The 15,188-nt window shown below is 66.4% G+C and overlaps 2 protein-coding genes across 4 annotated transcripts; both read left to right on the forward strand.

The window, feature by feature from the left end:
* Window positions 1–4,710: 4,710 nt before the first annotated feature.
* Window positions 4,711–8,022, forward strand: LOC131566017 (collagen alpha-1(I) chain-like). The gene is made up of 6 exons (XM_058817183.1): window positions 4,711–4,953; window positions 4,995–5,162; window positions 5,315–6,087; window positions 6,234–6,570; window positions 6,905–7,873; window positions 7,960–8,022. Exons 1-6 carry the CDS (start codon window positions 4,711–4,713, stop codon window positions 8,020–8,022), a joined length of 2,553 nt encoding a protein of 850 aa, XP_058673166.1.
* Window positions 8,023–8,024: 2 nt separating this feature from the next.
* Window positions 8,025–10,006, forward strand: CBX8 (chromobox 8). Of its 3 annotated transcripts, none has more exons than XM_058817259.1 (5): window positions 8,025–8,093; window positions 8,561–8,604; window positions 8,785–8,850; window positions 8,925–9,015; window positions 9,179–10,006. In XM_058817259.1, exons 1-5 carry the CDS (start codon window positions 8,025–8,027, stop codon window positions 10,004–10,006), a joined length of 1,098 nt encoding a protein of 365 aa, XP_058673242.1. The 3 variants fall into 3 exon arrangements, with proteins under 3 accessions (XP_058673242.1, XP_058673243.1, XP_058673244.1); XM_058817260.1 differs by having other exon boundaries at window positions 8,949–9,015; XM_058817261.1 differs by lacking the exons at window positions 8,025–8,093; window positions 8,561–8,604; window positions 8,925–9,015 and having other exon boundaries at window positions 8,622–8,850.
* The last annotated feature ends 5,182 nt before the right edge of the window (window positions 10,007–15,188 follow it).

The raw sequence follows: 15,188 nt of genomic DNA on the forward strand, positions 1-15,188 counted from the left end.
CGGGGCGCCCGTCCCGGCGGAGGGCAGCGGGGCGGGGGTCCCCGGGGCTGCGTCGCCGCCCGGTGCCGCCGCCCGGCTGAGCTCTGCTGGAGAAGCAGCTGCAGAAAATGGCTGCTCGGCGGAGCCCGCTGAATCCTGCCATGGTGGGGGGGACGGCGAGGAAGCGGCGCAGCCGTCGCCCCCCCCCGGGGAGCCCCGGGCAGGCGGCGCGGGGCACGGCCGGGGGTTCCGCAGGGCGGCGGGAGCGGAGCAGAGCCCGCGGTGCCCGGTGTGCGGCCTCACCTGCGGCGCGCTGGGGCACCGGGGCAGCCCGCCCGAGCGCGCCCGGCCCGCACCGCCGTGCACGTGCCCGCAGCCCCCGCCCGGTGCCCGCCGAAGCGGCGGCGACTCCGAGCCCCGGGGGGCGGCGGAAGTGCGGCCGGGCATCGCCCGCAGCCCGACACGCCGGAGCGGCACCAGCCCCGAAGCCGCTCTCGCAGCGCCCGGTTTTGCTTTCGGTTTAAAATAAAATAAAAATAAAATAAAAATAAAATAGAGACATATAATCGGGGCGCGGGCACGCGGTACCGTGCGGCCACGACTTGGCCACGCATCGGCTCCGCGGCGAAGCCGCAACGAAAACTCGAGCCGGTGTCGCCGCACCGTGTCGCCGCCCCCCGCCCGTCACGGCGGCGGCTCCCCGCAGCCTGCCCGCGGGGCGAGAGCGGACACGCGTGGGTGCGCGGCTGTCCCCCGCGCTGCCGGAGTTCCCTCCCCGCCGGAGTTTTTCGCGGGTGTCTGTGGGGAGAGGGGATGTCCCGAAAACGGGATTGTGGGGGCCGAGATGGGGGAGCCCTTTCCCCACCGGAGAGCGGGAGAAGCTTCCCCCGCGGCCGGTCCGCACCGTGGCGGGGGAACACCGAGGGCGCTTTGCCGCCGTGGGGGCGCATCACGGGTGGCGCCCGCGGGCGCGGAACCGCGTCCGCGCCGCTGCCTTCTGTGAATGCTTCGCCCAGCGTTGTCCTCCGGCCGCCCTCGTCCGCAAAGTCCCCGATTTCTGTGCCTCAGATCGGGGTCATCACAGCCCGTGCATCGCCGGGGCTCGTTCCCCCCTTCCCACGCACGGTCCCGCTCCGCGGAGCAACGGGACCGCCCCGTCCCGCCGGCTGTCTTTGCCCGCGGTCCCTCCGGGTGCTCTGCCGCCAGTGGGGCAGGCACGGACGGCTTCCTCCGTGCCCCGCGTTGCGGAGACAGAGGAGCGGTGGTCCCGCGGCACTTCGGGAGCGCCGTGGGCTCCCAAGTGCCGTCGGTGTCCACGGGAGAGCCGTGGCGAGATGGCGGGTGGGGAGTCCCGGCTCGGGAAGGGGCGGCGAGGCGCCAGCGGCACCGGGCGGGTGGGGGTCTCACGGTCGGGGGGTCCCGCCGGGAGTGTCCCGTGGGACCGGGGTGTTCCCTGGGGTCGGGGTGTTCCCGTGGGGTCGGGGCATTCCCGTGGAACCGGGGTGTTCCCGTGGGTTCGGGGTGTTCCCGTGGGGTCGGAGCGTTCCCGTGGAACCGGGGTGTTCCCGTGGGACCGGGGTGTTCCCGTGGGATCGGGGTGTTCCCGTGGAACCGGGGCGTTCCCGTGGAACCGGGGTGTTCCCGTGGAACCGGGGTGTTCCCGTGGGATCGGGGTGTTCCCGTGGAACCGGGGCGTTCCCGTGGGACCGGGGTGCTCCCGTGGGACCGGGGCGCTCCCGTGGGACCGGGGCGTTCCCGTGGGACCGGGGTGCTCCCGTGGGACCGGGGTGCTCCCGTGGGACCGGGGTGCTCCCGTGGGACCGGGGCGTTCCCGTGGGACCGGGGTGCTCCCGTGGGACCGGGGCGTTCCCGTTCGGTGCCCGCGGGGGTCCCGGCTGGGGCGGGGGGGGCGCGGGGCCGCTGCCCCCCCCGAGCCGTTGCTGCGATACGGGCGGGCCAATCAGCGCTCACCAGCTCACCCGGGCCCCGGCACCGCTTCCTTATATGGTGCGCGCTGTCCGCGGGGCGCCGCGCGCATCACCATATAAGGGCATGATCCTAAATACAGCGCCTACCTTGGGCCGGGGGCGGGGCCGGGGGCGGGGCCTCGGCGCGGGCGGGGCCGGGCCGCGCCCCCCGCCCCACCGGGCCCGGGCCCGCCGCTGCCGCCGGACCCCGCCCGCCCCGCGGAAACCACCGCCGGTCATTAAGCGGGATGCAAATGAGCAGCGCTTCACCTCTAATTGCTTTTGTTAAAAGCGGAGTCGCGGGGCTGCGCGCGAGCGGGCGACGGCGGTCGGAACGGGCGGGGACGGAGCCGGGACAGAGCTGGACTGGGTGAAGGACGGGGGTAGCGGCAGCCCCGGGCGGCTCGATTCGCACTTCGTCTCATTTGTCATATCCCAGCCCGGTTCCCCCCGCGGCGGGGCCGTGGCCGCCGGAGCCGCTGGGCCGCGCTCCGCGTTCTGTCCCGCCCTGGCGGGACTCTCGCGTGGCCGCTGCCCACGCGTGACACTCCCTTGGCCGCTGCAGGGCCGGATCCGTTCCGTCCTTGTGCCGTCCTTGCGCGGTCAGCAGCCGGCGGCACGGAGACGCGCCGGCTAGACGGGATGCGGGAAAACCCCAGAACATTCCCATTTCCTCGCCCCACGCCGTGTTCGAGCCGGTTCCTCCCTCTCCCCATCCGCAAACAGCTCGTGTTTATGTTCCTACCAATAATGAGCAAATTCAGAACCCCCGGGAACAAAAGATCTTTTGTGCGGAGCGCTCGGAGCCTGAAGCGGGCGATAAACGACGCCCCCCGGCCCGCCGCCCCCGGGAGCGGCGCTTTCCCCGCCCGGGAGGTTCGAGGGGACCCGCGGAACCGCCGCGCCGGGGGTGCCGAGGGGCTCCGGTATGTGCCGGCACGCCCGGAGAACCGGGAGCGGGCGCTTTGCCGTCGGGGCGCTGCGAGGGCTCTTCCCGCAGGGAACGGCGCGGGGGTTCCGCCGTTCGGTCTGGCCGGAGCGGGGCTCAGGGCACGCCGCCCCAAGAACCGGTGGCTGCGGGACTCGCGTGGGCTTTCCCACGAGCTCGGCCGATGCGGGAGACTCCGCAGCGTTCGTGGGTCTGTGCTGCTGAAAGAACGGCGCCTTCTCTCCGCCGCGGGCACCGCAGAGGGAAAAAGCCCCGCGTTTCGCCCCGGGGCCTGGCACAGCTCCCGGGGCTCCTGCGGGCGCTCCGCCCCGCCGAACCGGCGGTGCGGGGGGGCGGCCCGGGCGGAGGCGGCGGCAGTGCCCCCCTGGGGTGGCAGGAACGCCGCCGGTTGCGCGGAGGCCGCAGCCGCCATTTCCAGGAGGACGGTGCCACCTATGGAAAGCACCTGGAATTCACCGGGCCGGCGGGGACGCGCCGGGAAATGAATGCAGCGCTTCCGAGCGGCACCGTCGGGACGAGGCCGGGCTGCGCCCGCCGCCTCCCGGGCGGGACCGCGGAGCATCAGAGGGGTTTGGCCGCCACGGTCCTCGGTACCGACTGCCCCGAGGAGGATGTGCGGCTCGGTCCCGGGGCGGCGGCGGGACCCGAGCGGGACGGGCGCTGAGCTGCATCTCCTCGGGGCGGTCGTTTCGCTGACCGGCCGAAGCCTCCGTAACCGGGCAATAACGATCGAACGGGCGGAGAGAAGTTCCTCTGCCCAGGTGATCGGTGGAGTCCCCGAAGCCGGGATCCTCTCGCTCCCTATGTGTCCGTCCACGCCGAGATCCCTCCGTGGCTCCGCCAGCTCCCTTCGGTGCCCGGAGAAAGGGCAGCAACCGTACTCGGTGCCCTCCCAGGCGTCGGCCAGCCCCGAGCCGTGTCCGGGGGGGGCACGGTACCTCCCGCCGCCACGTCCCCTCCGGGACCGCCGGGGAAACCCTGCCCCGTCATTAATTCGATGTCAAACACTCCACACGAAAACTTGCACGGGAATTTCCGGGGTCTTATGGACCGCCGGCATCGCCGCTGCATGGGCACACCCGAGATGTCTCCTCCTCGGACCGGACACCCCGCGCTGCCCGGCAGCAGCCCCGCGGCACTGTGCGGTACCGGTGCCGCAGCTAGGAGCCGGTCGCTGTCTCCCCAGTTGTTCCCGAGCTGCTCGGAAACGAAAAGGCGGCGTCTCGGGGGCCGGGCTGAGCCCCCGGTCTCGGACAGCACCGTGAGCCGGCGGTGCCAGGGGGTCCCGGGTCCTCGCCCCCCGTCGGCACAGCTCGGTACGGGTCCGTGGGGCGGCGAGGTGCCGATGCTGCTCCCGGCTCCATTCAGCTACCGGGGGAGAGAAGAGTTTTCCTGCATGCCTCGGGCACGGAACCGAACCGGGAGAAACCCGCAGCCGAACCGGGTGGCTGGGCTGACCGGGAATCCGGGCCTGCCCTCTCCGAGTGTGCAGGGGAATGCCCACGCAAACAGGGACCTCGCGTGGAAAGTGGCTGCGGGGCGTGCTCTGCCCTGCGCGGCGGTACCCGGGCTGCGGGATGCCTCTCCCGGGACAGCCCGGTCCGGATCGCTTCGGGGGCGGGCAAGTTTTGGGGTTCTGCGGGTGCCACCTGCTCTTCCCCCTCTGCGCTCTGCGGTCCCAGAGTGGGGGCCGTGCTCGGATCGCCCAGGAGATGGGGACACGCTGGGACGCGACCGTGGCGTGAAGGGGTCTCTGAGGGACACCGGCATCCCCGGCCGCGCGGGGAACCGGGCCGGGTCGGGCTGGGGGCTGTGATGGGTCCTGTCGTCCTCGTCACGAGTGGCCGCGGGTCGGAGCGGCTTCTGAAGCGCGGCCAGCAGAGCACACGGGAGTGGCGGGGAGCTGCCCCGCTGCGATGCGGGGGATCCGTGGTGCCGGCGGTCGGCTTGGAGCCAGGTCCGTTCTCCCGCCCGGTTCTCCCGGCTCAGCCGCGCTCGGACACGCGCGCTCCCCCCGCCGCCGCCACGCGCGACCCCGAGAGGGGCTCCAGCCCCCCGGTTTCGTTGCAAAACTCGCTGCTGTGGTGTCCTCCGCACAGGGAGAACCGAGGGGGGAGCCGGGCACTCTGCTGCCCAGCAGCTCTCTGAGTCCCGAGGAGTTCATCGCACGAGTGTGGCTGGAGGAGCGTAGAACCCACAGCCGAGAGGGTGGTTTGGGGTCAAATGGGCGGAAACGGGGTTTGCCGCGGCAGCACACGCTCTCGCCGGTCCGGAGCTGTCCCCTTGTCGGCAGCGAGTCCCGGGATCCCAGAACCGGGCCCCGGGTCGGTGTGGGTGACGGGAGCCGCAGGGATGAGCGGTCCCACCCGGCCGAGAGCCCGTGGGGCTCCCAGGTAGCCTTTGCCGTTGACCCTGGCAGTGTGGAAGGCTGTCCGTGCCCCCGCTCAGCCCCTGCTCCCGGGGGCCCGGTTGTGCGGGAGGGGCCCCGCAGTGCCGCCGGCTCCGGGCGCGGAGGTCTCCGGTAACCGTTCGGTGGCGGTGGGAACTGCCCGGGTACCGTCCCGCCCGCCGCTGCCGCGTCCCGCACGGCTGGAGCAGCTCTGTCCCGCTCCTCCTTCCGTGCCGAGACCCCCGCGAGTGGCCGCAGCCCCGGCCCCGCTCACCCACGCGCGGGGGCTTCGGGCGGTTCTCCCGCGGCGGCGGCGGCTCCGCGCTGCTTTCCCCGCTCCGTTCTCGTTTGCATCTCCCCTTCTGCCTGCCCCCCCCGCACCTCTACCGGGGCGCGGCTCCGGCCCCGCGCGGGTTCCGCGTGGGTTCCGGCGGGAGGATGGAGCTGTTTGTCCGCTGGTGCCGCCGTGGGAGGCGGCCGGAACCTCAGCCTCGGCTTCTCCCCTCCGCGCCCCCACGCGTGGCCGCGGGGCTCCGCCGCGGGCGGCGGGGCAAAGGCCGCTGCTCGGTCGGGAGCTGCGCGGCCTCTTCGTGCTCGCGTGTGGCGCCGGTACCGGGCGGCACGGCCTCGGATCCGCGGTTCCAGCGCGCACCGAGGACACCGACAGAGGAGGTGCCGGGCAGACACCGACATGCTCGGGGCTGCGGCAGCCCCACGGCCACGGAAACGGGCGCTGTCGTGCCGGGGGGACACGATCAGCTTCCGACCCTCAGCCTCGCTTCCCCCGCCGGGCCGTGCTCCCGGTGCCGCCGGCTCGGTCCTCTACTAAGCACCTTCCCAGGAACGGGGTCCAGCGAGCCGCGCCCACGCCGATTCACGAGTCGCCCCGCGACCAGCCTTAATTAACAACGATTAATTCGACATAAACGAAAAACTTTCCGGGACGCAGCTCGCCGGGGGCCGGGAGACCGCCGAGGTTGCGCTTCCCCCCGGCCCGGCCACGCCGCGCAGAACTCGCGTGTCGCGACGGCTCCCGTGGCCGCGGGGTTTCGGGCGTGCTGTGGGAGTACGCGGGAGCCGCGGAGCGGGAATCTTCCGCCTCCTCCCGGTATCACTTCGGCCGGGGGCGGCGGGAGGAGGGATCTGCCCACGGACAGCCGACACACGAGCCCCGCGTCCCGCGTGGGGCCGTGCGGGTCCCGCTGTCGGCGCTCCCCGCGGGCTCCCGAAGCCCCACTCGTGTCCGCCGTTGGAGGTGCGTGCCCGCCCGGGTGGCACGGCGGCAGGCGGGATCCCCGGGACACAACACTGCGAGCTCGGGGTGAGGACAACGCCGCTGCCCTCCGGTCCCCGCGCCCACGGGCGGCTTTCCCAGCCGGGGAAGGGTCTCGCAGCCCCAGCCCCAGGCCGGCGCGGCTCTGGGGGTGCCCTCTCGTTCACCGGAGGGCAGGCGCAGCCGGATCCCAGCGGCCGTTCCCGCAGTGGGTTTTCCACTCGTGAGCGTGGCGGCTGCCGAGACCCGCTGCGCTTCGGCTTCGAGCTCCTCAGCGGAGGGGAGACAGGAGGGAAAGACCCAGGGGAGGCTTGGTCTGGTCTCATCCGTCGTGAACGGCGCCGCAGGAGCCCACGCACGTCCCACCCGCGGGGCAGCTCCCAGCGGCGGCGCTGCCCACGGACACGGAAACAGCTTCACTCCGCGGCACCGGGCTGAAGGGCTGCCCGGTCCTCCCGGAGCCTCACCGACAGCGCGAGGGGCGGGTTCCGTCCCTGCCCACTTGCGAGAACCGGGCGCGTGGGACCTCCTGTCTGCCAGAGTCTGCTCCGGTTTCCCGCGACTCGCGCGTGTCTCGTTCTTCCGTGGCCGCCTCGGGGAGAAGGTCCTGTCTCCCGATGCCGTGCCGGGGGCGAGCCGGAGCGGGGAGCCGGTGGGGGGACCGGCTGACAACCTCCCCGATACCGGCTGGCAGCCTCCCGGTACCGGCTGGCACCCTCGCGGCGCAGCCCCTTTCCTCCGCCAGTTTGCTGACAGATAGCGGGGGAGATGGATCAAATCGCGCGTGGGTCGCCCCGCTGGCCCCGGGTCACCTCTCCTCCCCCCCGGGACCGCAGCCGGGGGCTGCCGGCACAACGAAACCGGCGGCCGCGGTGCCCTATTCTGCCGGTCGTGTCCGCGTCGCCGGGAAGGATTCGCGTTCCCGCAACGGCGGCGGCGCCGAGCGGCACGCGGGACCGCGCCTGTCCGTGGACGGACCCGCTACCGTGACGGGCGGTTCGCGCGGGATCGCTCCCAGCCCTGACACCGCTCTCTTTGTCCGACCACCGGTAGGCGGGCCGGGCCCATTCCGCGGCGGAACCTCCGTTCGGCACCGTCCTGCCGCCGCCGAGCCCCCCGTGCCGTTCCCGGTGCCGCGGAGCCCCGTGGCGCCCGTTCCCCGTTCCGCGCGCCCCCTTTGTGCCCCGCGCCCCTCCCGCGCTCCCGGGGCCGTCCCCCCGAGCGGGGCGTGGCCCGGTGTCGGTGGGCGTGGCCCGGTGGGCGTGGCGACGGGCGTGCCCTCAGGCCCCGCCCCGGCCCATCGGGACGCGGCGCACGTCGGGGGGCGGGGCGCGGCCGGGCCAATGCGGCGCGGGCGGAATATTCCACCGCGCGGGGGGGGGGGGGGGCGCGGTGACGTCAGCGGGCGGAGTATTATGGTCTGGGCTGCGCCGGGGCCGCCCCTGCGCTGCGAGCGGCCGCGTAAACATGGAGCTCTCGGCCGTCGGGGAGCGCGTCTTCGCGGCCGAGGCCCTGCTCAAGCGCCGCATCCGCAAAGTAGGTGCCCCCCCCGGCGGGCCCCCGCCGCGCCCCCGCCGCCCCGCGCCCCGCGCCCCGGCTCGCTGGGGGCGGCTCTGCCTCCCCCCGCCGCGGGGCGGGCTCCGCTCCGCCGCTCCCGCCCTCCCTCCCTCCGCGCCTTTGGGGGGGGGCGGCGTTAAACCCGCGCCCGGGGGGGTGCGTGTGCGTGCGTGCGTGTGTGTGTGCGTGTGTGTGTGTGTGTGTGCGTGTGTGTGTGTGTGCGTGTGTGTGTGTGTGTGTGCATATGTGTGTGTGTGTGTGTGTGTGTGTGTGTGTGTGAAATCCGCGTTATTTTTCATTGTTGCATCTCGCCCCCCACACCCCACGCCGCGCTCCGCTCCCTGCCCGGGGCGATGCGGGGGGACCTTTGTTGCGGGGCGGTTTGTCGCGGGTTTGTCGCGGGTTTCGCTCCACGCATATTTATTTCCCTCGCTTCCCATCCGCAGGGCCGCATGGAATATCTGGTCAAATGGAAGGGCTGGTCGCAGAAGTAAGTGGCCCGTGGGGCCGCGGGGGGCTGCAGCAGGGGCTGGGGGGATGCTGGCTGCACCCCCTGCTCTCCCTTTGTGCCACAGCCAGAACCTTTATGCCTCTGGTTTTTTATTTTATTTGTCTTGCTCCCTCCTGGCTCCTTATTCTGTTCCCTCTCTCCGTCCCACCTTGCCCCCAGGTACAGCACTTGGGAACCCGAGGAGAACATCCTGGATGCCCGGCTGCTCGCAGCCTTCGAGGAGAGGTACAAGGCCTTTACTAGCTGTAGCAGTTGCGCTTGTAAATATGTTGCTGTCTTGTAGCTATGCTGAATTGAAGCTTTGGTTCTTTTAACACCTCTAGGGAGCGAGAAATGGAGCTTTACGGGCCCAAAAAGCGAGGCCCCAAGCCCAAAACCTTCCTGCTAAAGGTAAGGAGGCCGGAGCCCGCGTGCCAGGGCTCCAGGCCAGGGCAGGGGTCCCTTTCCTGCCCCCTCGGAGGATGCTTCCCTCAAAGGTGGCCTCTTGTAAGTTGCAATTACCCAGCCGGATGGCAGGATAATAAAGTCACCGGGTGATTTATCTTCTTTGCAGGCCCAGGCAAAAGCCAAAGCCAAAACCTATGAGTTCCGCAGCGACTCTTCCAGGGGCATCCGGGTGCCGTATCCCGGGAGGTCCCCCCAGGAGCTGGGCTCCACGTCCCGGGCTAGGGAAGGACTGAGAAACATAGCCCTGGCCCCCCAGGGCAGCTCCAGCAGCAGCACCCCCAAGGCAGACGGCATCCGGGAGCGGGTGATCCGCGTGGAGGACAAGCCCGGGGAGACCCCCAAAAAGAGAGGCCCGAAGCCCAGGAAGGAGCTGTACAAGGACCTTGCGGAGACTCTGGACGCCTCCAAGAGGAAACTGGGGGAGCCGGGGGACAAGGTGGGGGACTACCTGAAGGCCAGGAAGATGGAGGAGGCGGCGGCGGCGGGGGCGGCCAAGTTCGGCTCGGGACACAGCGTGATCCAGCTGGCCCGGCGGCAGGAGCCCGAGCTGCCCGGCGCCCTGGCCGGGCCCCCCCGCGCCGAGCCGGGCCCCGAGGCCTTCCCCCCGCGCCTGGCCAAGCACCGCGCGGACTTTCTGGACGCCAAGGGGCAGGGGGGGCTGGACCCCGGCGGGCCCAAGCTGCTGCACGGCGCCGTGGGCCCGGGGAACGCGGGCGGCCTGTACCGCGACGGCGTGGGGGGCCCGGCCGGGCGGCCCTCGCTCATCGCCAGGATCCCCGTCGCCAGGATCCTGGGGGACCCCGAGGAGGAGTCCTGGAGCCCCTCTCTCAACAACCTGGAGAAGGTGGTGGTAACTGACGTGACCTCTAACTTTTTGACCGTCACCATCAAGGAGAGCAGCACGGACCAAGGATTCTTTAAGGAGAAGCGATGAGTTTGGTGGAGGTGGTGCTGGGGTTTTCTTCAGTCAGATCCAGACAAAAGCTTGGTAGAGCTTGGTGGGCCTCTCTTTTTTCTTTTTTTTTTTTTTATGCTCCTTTTTTTTTTTTTTTAATTTTTTTTTCTTTTGTTTTTGGTCCTGGAGAGAATTTAGAAACTGTCCTAAATTCATTAACTCGTTCTTTTGTTTTGGTTTTTTTTCACGTCTTACATTTCGTTGGAAAGATTATCTCTAGAGTTATATTTTCTATTAGATGTAAATATGTTATTTAAGAAAAAATGCTTATATATATATATCTATATATATATATTTCAACTCTGAGTTGTTTTATTTAAATGGAGACAACAGTGACTGCTCAGTTGCTCCTAGAAAGGACAATAAAACTGAGAACTAACGAGTTCACGCATCTGCCGCAGGAGCCGGTGTACATAACAGTGTTCATAGCTAAGTATGTGCTGGGTTTTTTTAACTATTATTTTTCATATGATGCTATGGATGGTGGAGGGGGACGTGTTGCTCCCTCGCAGGGCCGAGTGCCCGCATTTCTTGATTGTGATTTAAGGTGTTGCTTGTACAATCAAGTGTGCTGTGTCCAGGACTGTTGCCCTTGACAGTTGACGTGAGCACTTGAATTCACAGTGTTGTTGGGGATGGGGTGTTTCCAGTCTAACAAAAAAAGTCATGTTGCTAAAAAGTCGGGGCGGGGAAAAGCAGAAATCCATAAAAAGGCTAAAAGTGTTGGAGTATTAACTTGAATTCCCTTTTCTTGCGGAGGAGAGGAGTTTGTGTGTGTAAGGTTCCTGAGGGGTGATACTGAAATGCACTTTAATAGAGTTGTCGTAGCAGTTGTGGGAGATAGGACTGAGCTGAGTATATCTGTTTTCATTTTGTCTGGTCGCTTGATTCTGTTCCCCCACCCACTAAAAACAAAAAACCCCAACAAAACCCCCCTCTGTTTACATTCCTGAAATGCCAGAGAGGTTGGGGAGGGAACATCTCACTGCCCATATTTAGTTACTTTATTCTGCTACAGAAAGTGGATTATTATTATTATTATTATTATTCCCAATCACAGTTTACTTCAGACTGTTGGAGGACTCCTGATAAAGTGTTTTGTAATATCCACATCCCTGACGAATCCCAGGGTCACCTTTATGCATTCAGAGACAATAAATATGTCCCTTTCATTGCGGTGGTTAAACAATAGCCAAGAGGCGAAGTATTCCTGTGCGGGGCAGCCCCGCTGCCTCGGGTGGATTTGGTGCTGGATTTGCCCGTGGGATTCCCCCAGGGGCAGGTGTCCAGAGCTGGGATCCAGAGCTGGGATCCCTCCTAGGGCTGGGATCCAGAGCTGGGATCCATCCCAGGGCTGGGATCCAGAGCTGGGATCCCTCCTAGGGCTGGGATCCAGAGCTGGGGTCCGTCCCAGGGCTGGGATTTGGAGCTGGGATCCCTCCCTGGCGGGGGTAGGGAGGCTCTGGGGGCTCTGGACGAGCTGCAGCAGCTTGGCCGCTGTTCAGGGGGCTGGGGGTGTCCCTGCTCTGCTGCTCCCCCAGCTCGGCCACCCTGGCACGGGGAGGGAGCCGGGCCTGGCTGAGGCTGGCTGAGGTGGGGCAGGTGGCCCTGTTCTGCTCACACCTTGCTCTGGCTATCAGTGGGATGGGGAGCACGGGCCCGGCAGTGCCTGAGGGCTGGGACTGAGCCAGGGCCCCTCATCCCTGAGCTCCTGAAGGCCCAGGGAGCATCCACGGGCTGAAGGAAGGGCTGGGCAAGGGCCGTCTCTGCTGTAGGGGCCTTCGGCATCTTCACCTTGCCCGGTTCCGTCCCCATCCTTTTGGGAGCTGTGAGGTGCCTGGCAGGACGCTGGATTGGCTGTGCAAAGGGAGCCATTGTGTCTGACAGTTCCCAGTTTGGTTTTCCTTTCTTCTTTTTCATTTTTATTTTTTTTTTTTAAAGACATATTTTGTAAAATTGAGGTTTTTAACTTGGTTCGTACGAAGAGCCGACGCGTTGGTTCTGGTGCTGGCGCGGTGTCACTGGAGGATGAGGGAGGAGGGGGTTGAGCTGTTTGTGCTCCCGCTGCCGCCGGGGCCGGAGCATCGTTCCCTTTGCAGAGAGCCCGGAGCCGCTGCCGCCCCGCTGGGAGCTCCAGCGCCGTGTCCGTGTGTCCGGCACACCTGGAGCGAGCCGTACCTGTGCGTGTATCCGTGTGTCTGTACATAGCCGTGTACCCTGCGTGTGTGTGTGTGCGGGCGCGTGCGTGTGAATTGTTTAAATCTAAGACTTGTACAAAAAACCGATTTGGCTAAATCTCAGTCTCAGAAGTGAAGCTTAATTACGTGTCTTCTGCCAGCCGTGAATGTCCATATGAGACCTGCTTTTTATGTCAGTTTAAATATATACTTTGTAAATAGAAACGTGTCTGGCTTCCCTTTGTGGCCCTAGGGGTACCGTGGGGGTCCCGGCGGGGTGGGGGCCCCGCAGCCCGGGACCGGACGGGCTGGGGGCGGCGGAGGCTCCGCGGCTGTCGCCGGTCTGGGCGCCCCCCCGGGGGTCCCGCGGTGCCCGGAGGGGGCGGTGGCGGCCGCTGCGAGCGGCTCCGGTCCGAGGAACGGCGCAGGAACCGCCGCTCGGTGCCGCCCGGTCCCGGCGCTGGCCCGGCCCGCGGCGCTCCGCCCTTCCGACGGCTCGGGCGGCGGCGGCCCCTGCCCGTCGGGCCCGGCCTTTGTGCGAGCGCGGCCCTGGCGGGGGCGGGGGGCTTCGTGGCTTTTTGAAGCCGTGTCCTCATTAACCTCTTTTTTCTGCTCGGGCGGGTGGGGCGCGGACCCCGCGCCGCGGGAGCTGCCAGCGCCGGCAGGAGCGGGAGGAAGGGCCGCACAATGGCGCCTTTCTCCGCCGGCCCGCCGGGGGGGGCCGTTCACACGGGCCGCGGGGCCGCGCCTGGGGCCGGCCCGGGGGCTCCCGCCCGACGGCGGCACCGACGGCAGCGCCCGGGGCCGCCCGCGCCCTTCCGCGGCCGCGCAGCGCCCTCCGCAGGCCGGCCCGGCCCGGCCCCGGTCCCTGTCCCCGTCCCGGTCCCGCAGGTGCGGGCGCTCACCTGAGCTCCGCTCACGGTGCTCTCGGGGCAGCTCCAGGCGCAGCGGAGCCCGGCCCGGGAGGGGCCGCGGCCGGCACGGAGCCCGCAGGGAACGCGGCGCGGTTCCCCCGGTGCCGTTCCCCCGCTCCGGTCCCAGCCTCGCACATCCCCAGCCCGGGCCGGGCACACGGAGCCGCGGAGAGGAGCCGGCCCTGGGCGGTGCCGGGGGTACGGAGGGGAACGGGAGCGCTCCCGGAGCAGTGACCACACGAGGCTGAAAACTTTAAAAAAATATTTATTGATATGCTAGAAAAGAAGTGTGGAAAAGTCATAGAAAACCCCCCACCCGACGTAACCATCTCCTAGTGTTTTCCTGCAAATAAATTAAAAGCAGCCTAGAGCTGGGGGCTACGCTAGCGTTAGTGTCCAGGAACACTGGAAAACTTCTCAGAGAACGTGGGTGAGGGGCTGGGAGGGACCGGGGTGCTGCGTGGCGAGCTGGTCCTGCTCCCACAGCACTCATGCTTTCCCAGGGCAACAACATCCCCGACTTTTGTTCTCAGAAAATAAAAGCAAACAAACAGCTGCAGTTTAAAGCAATTATAAGTGTCATACAGGACTGATTTGGCTCTCTCTTTAATTAAAACGTACAAATCAGAGCACTGACTGGCACAAGTTACAAGAACAGTTGTTTGTTTTCACCTATCTCAAATTTCTGTCAGTAAAACCTTTCTCCTGGCTCTGGAGCCCATCACACACAGCTCAGAAACTCAACACAAACCAAACCCCCAAACTATCTCCATCCTTCCGTGTACTCCTGGGATTTTTTTTTGGTACAAAATATATATATAAAAATAGACTCAGTTTCTCGGGATGATGGCTGAATCGGCCACCTCTTCCAGTCCAATGGAAAACAACAAGGATGCTTAACCAGATTACGCCTGGGGAAAATATCCTTTCACTATACAAATACCGCAGGATTTCCACATCGGAAACCCCTTAGAAAATGACAAGTGACAAACCTTTAATTGCCTGTCTGACACCCGGCTGAACATGCCAACCCATAGCAGCAAACTCAAAAAAAAAAGGAATAAGAAAAGGTAGAAGTTGAATCCTAACGGCACATAACCAGGGTCTGCACCAACCAGGGGTCTTCCAACCCCTGTCCACAAAGATTCCAGTCAATTCATCACAGGACGTGTCTTTGGGAAGCAAACCCCAGTGGGAAGCGTGCACTCAGCCCCCCCAGCTGCTGGGAGAGCCAAGATCCCAGAACAGCAAGTGAGAAAGGGGCTGGGGAAGAAATGTAAAATCCTGGATTATCATTTTCACCATCGTCAGACCTTTGGAATTGAACCAGCTGGTGAGCAAAAGGCACAATAGCAAGTGGTGACAGCAGAGTCCTGTGCTGCTAGAGGGGACATGGTGGGTGATGGAGGGGCTGCCTGCTGGGGGGACACGTGTCCCTCTGCCAGGCAGGAGCCAGGCCCTGCAGGGACGAACCCTGGGAGCTGGGACAGGGCTCTGGAGGGAGCAGCCAGCCCAGAGCTGCTGTGCAGGGCAGCCAGCACTTCACCTGCTGTCACAGCTCAGCTCCTGCCCTGCCCTTGGGGCCTGGCCCCTCCTTGGAGCAGCTTCAGGTGATTTTCTCCCCTTGGAGAAACCAACCCACACATCCTCTTGCTGCTGCAGGCAGGAGCATCCCTGCCCGGCCAGCTTCCCCTCAGGGGCATTGCTCACAGGGCTCTGCACAGCTGGTGTCCCACTGGGGACCAGGACACCTGTCCCCACGGTGTCACCGTGTCCCCAAGACCCTGTGACCACCCTGCTCCGCATAGGCACAAACCTGTGGTGGGACCGGTGCCACAGCCAAGGCTGAGATAAGGACGGTCCAAAGGCACATTGTTATCAGTTTGGATTCACAAACACCAGGCAGCAAACGTTTGGTGTGTGGCTGAGAGTGTCACCCCATGCTCCCAGAGCCCTTGGTTCTTCTCCCAAAGCACTGGCACCCCTGGCACAGCACAAACCCTGCCTGGGGCACTGCCTGCTGCTGGCACAGGCCAGTGCTGCCCTGGGGCTCGTTTGGCAAGGTTACAG

This window comes from Ammospiza caudacuta, chromosome 19 (genome assembly GCF_027887145.1).
Source record: "Ammospiza caudacuta isolate bAmmCau1 chromosome 19, bAmmCau1.pri, whole genome shotgun sequence".
Classification (NCBI taxonomy): domain Eukaryota; kingdom Metazoa; phylum Chordata; class Aves; order Passeriformes; family Passerellidae; genus Ammospiza; species Ammospiza caudacuta.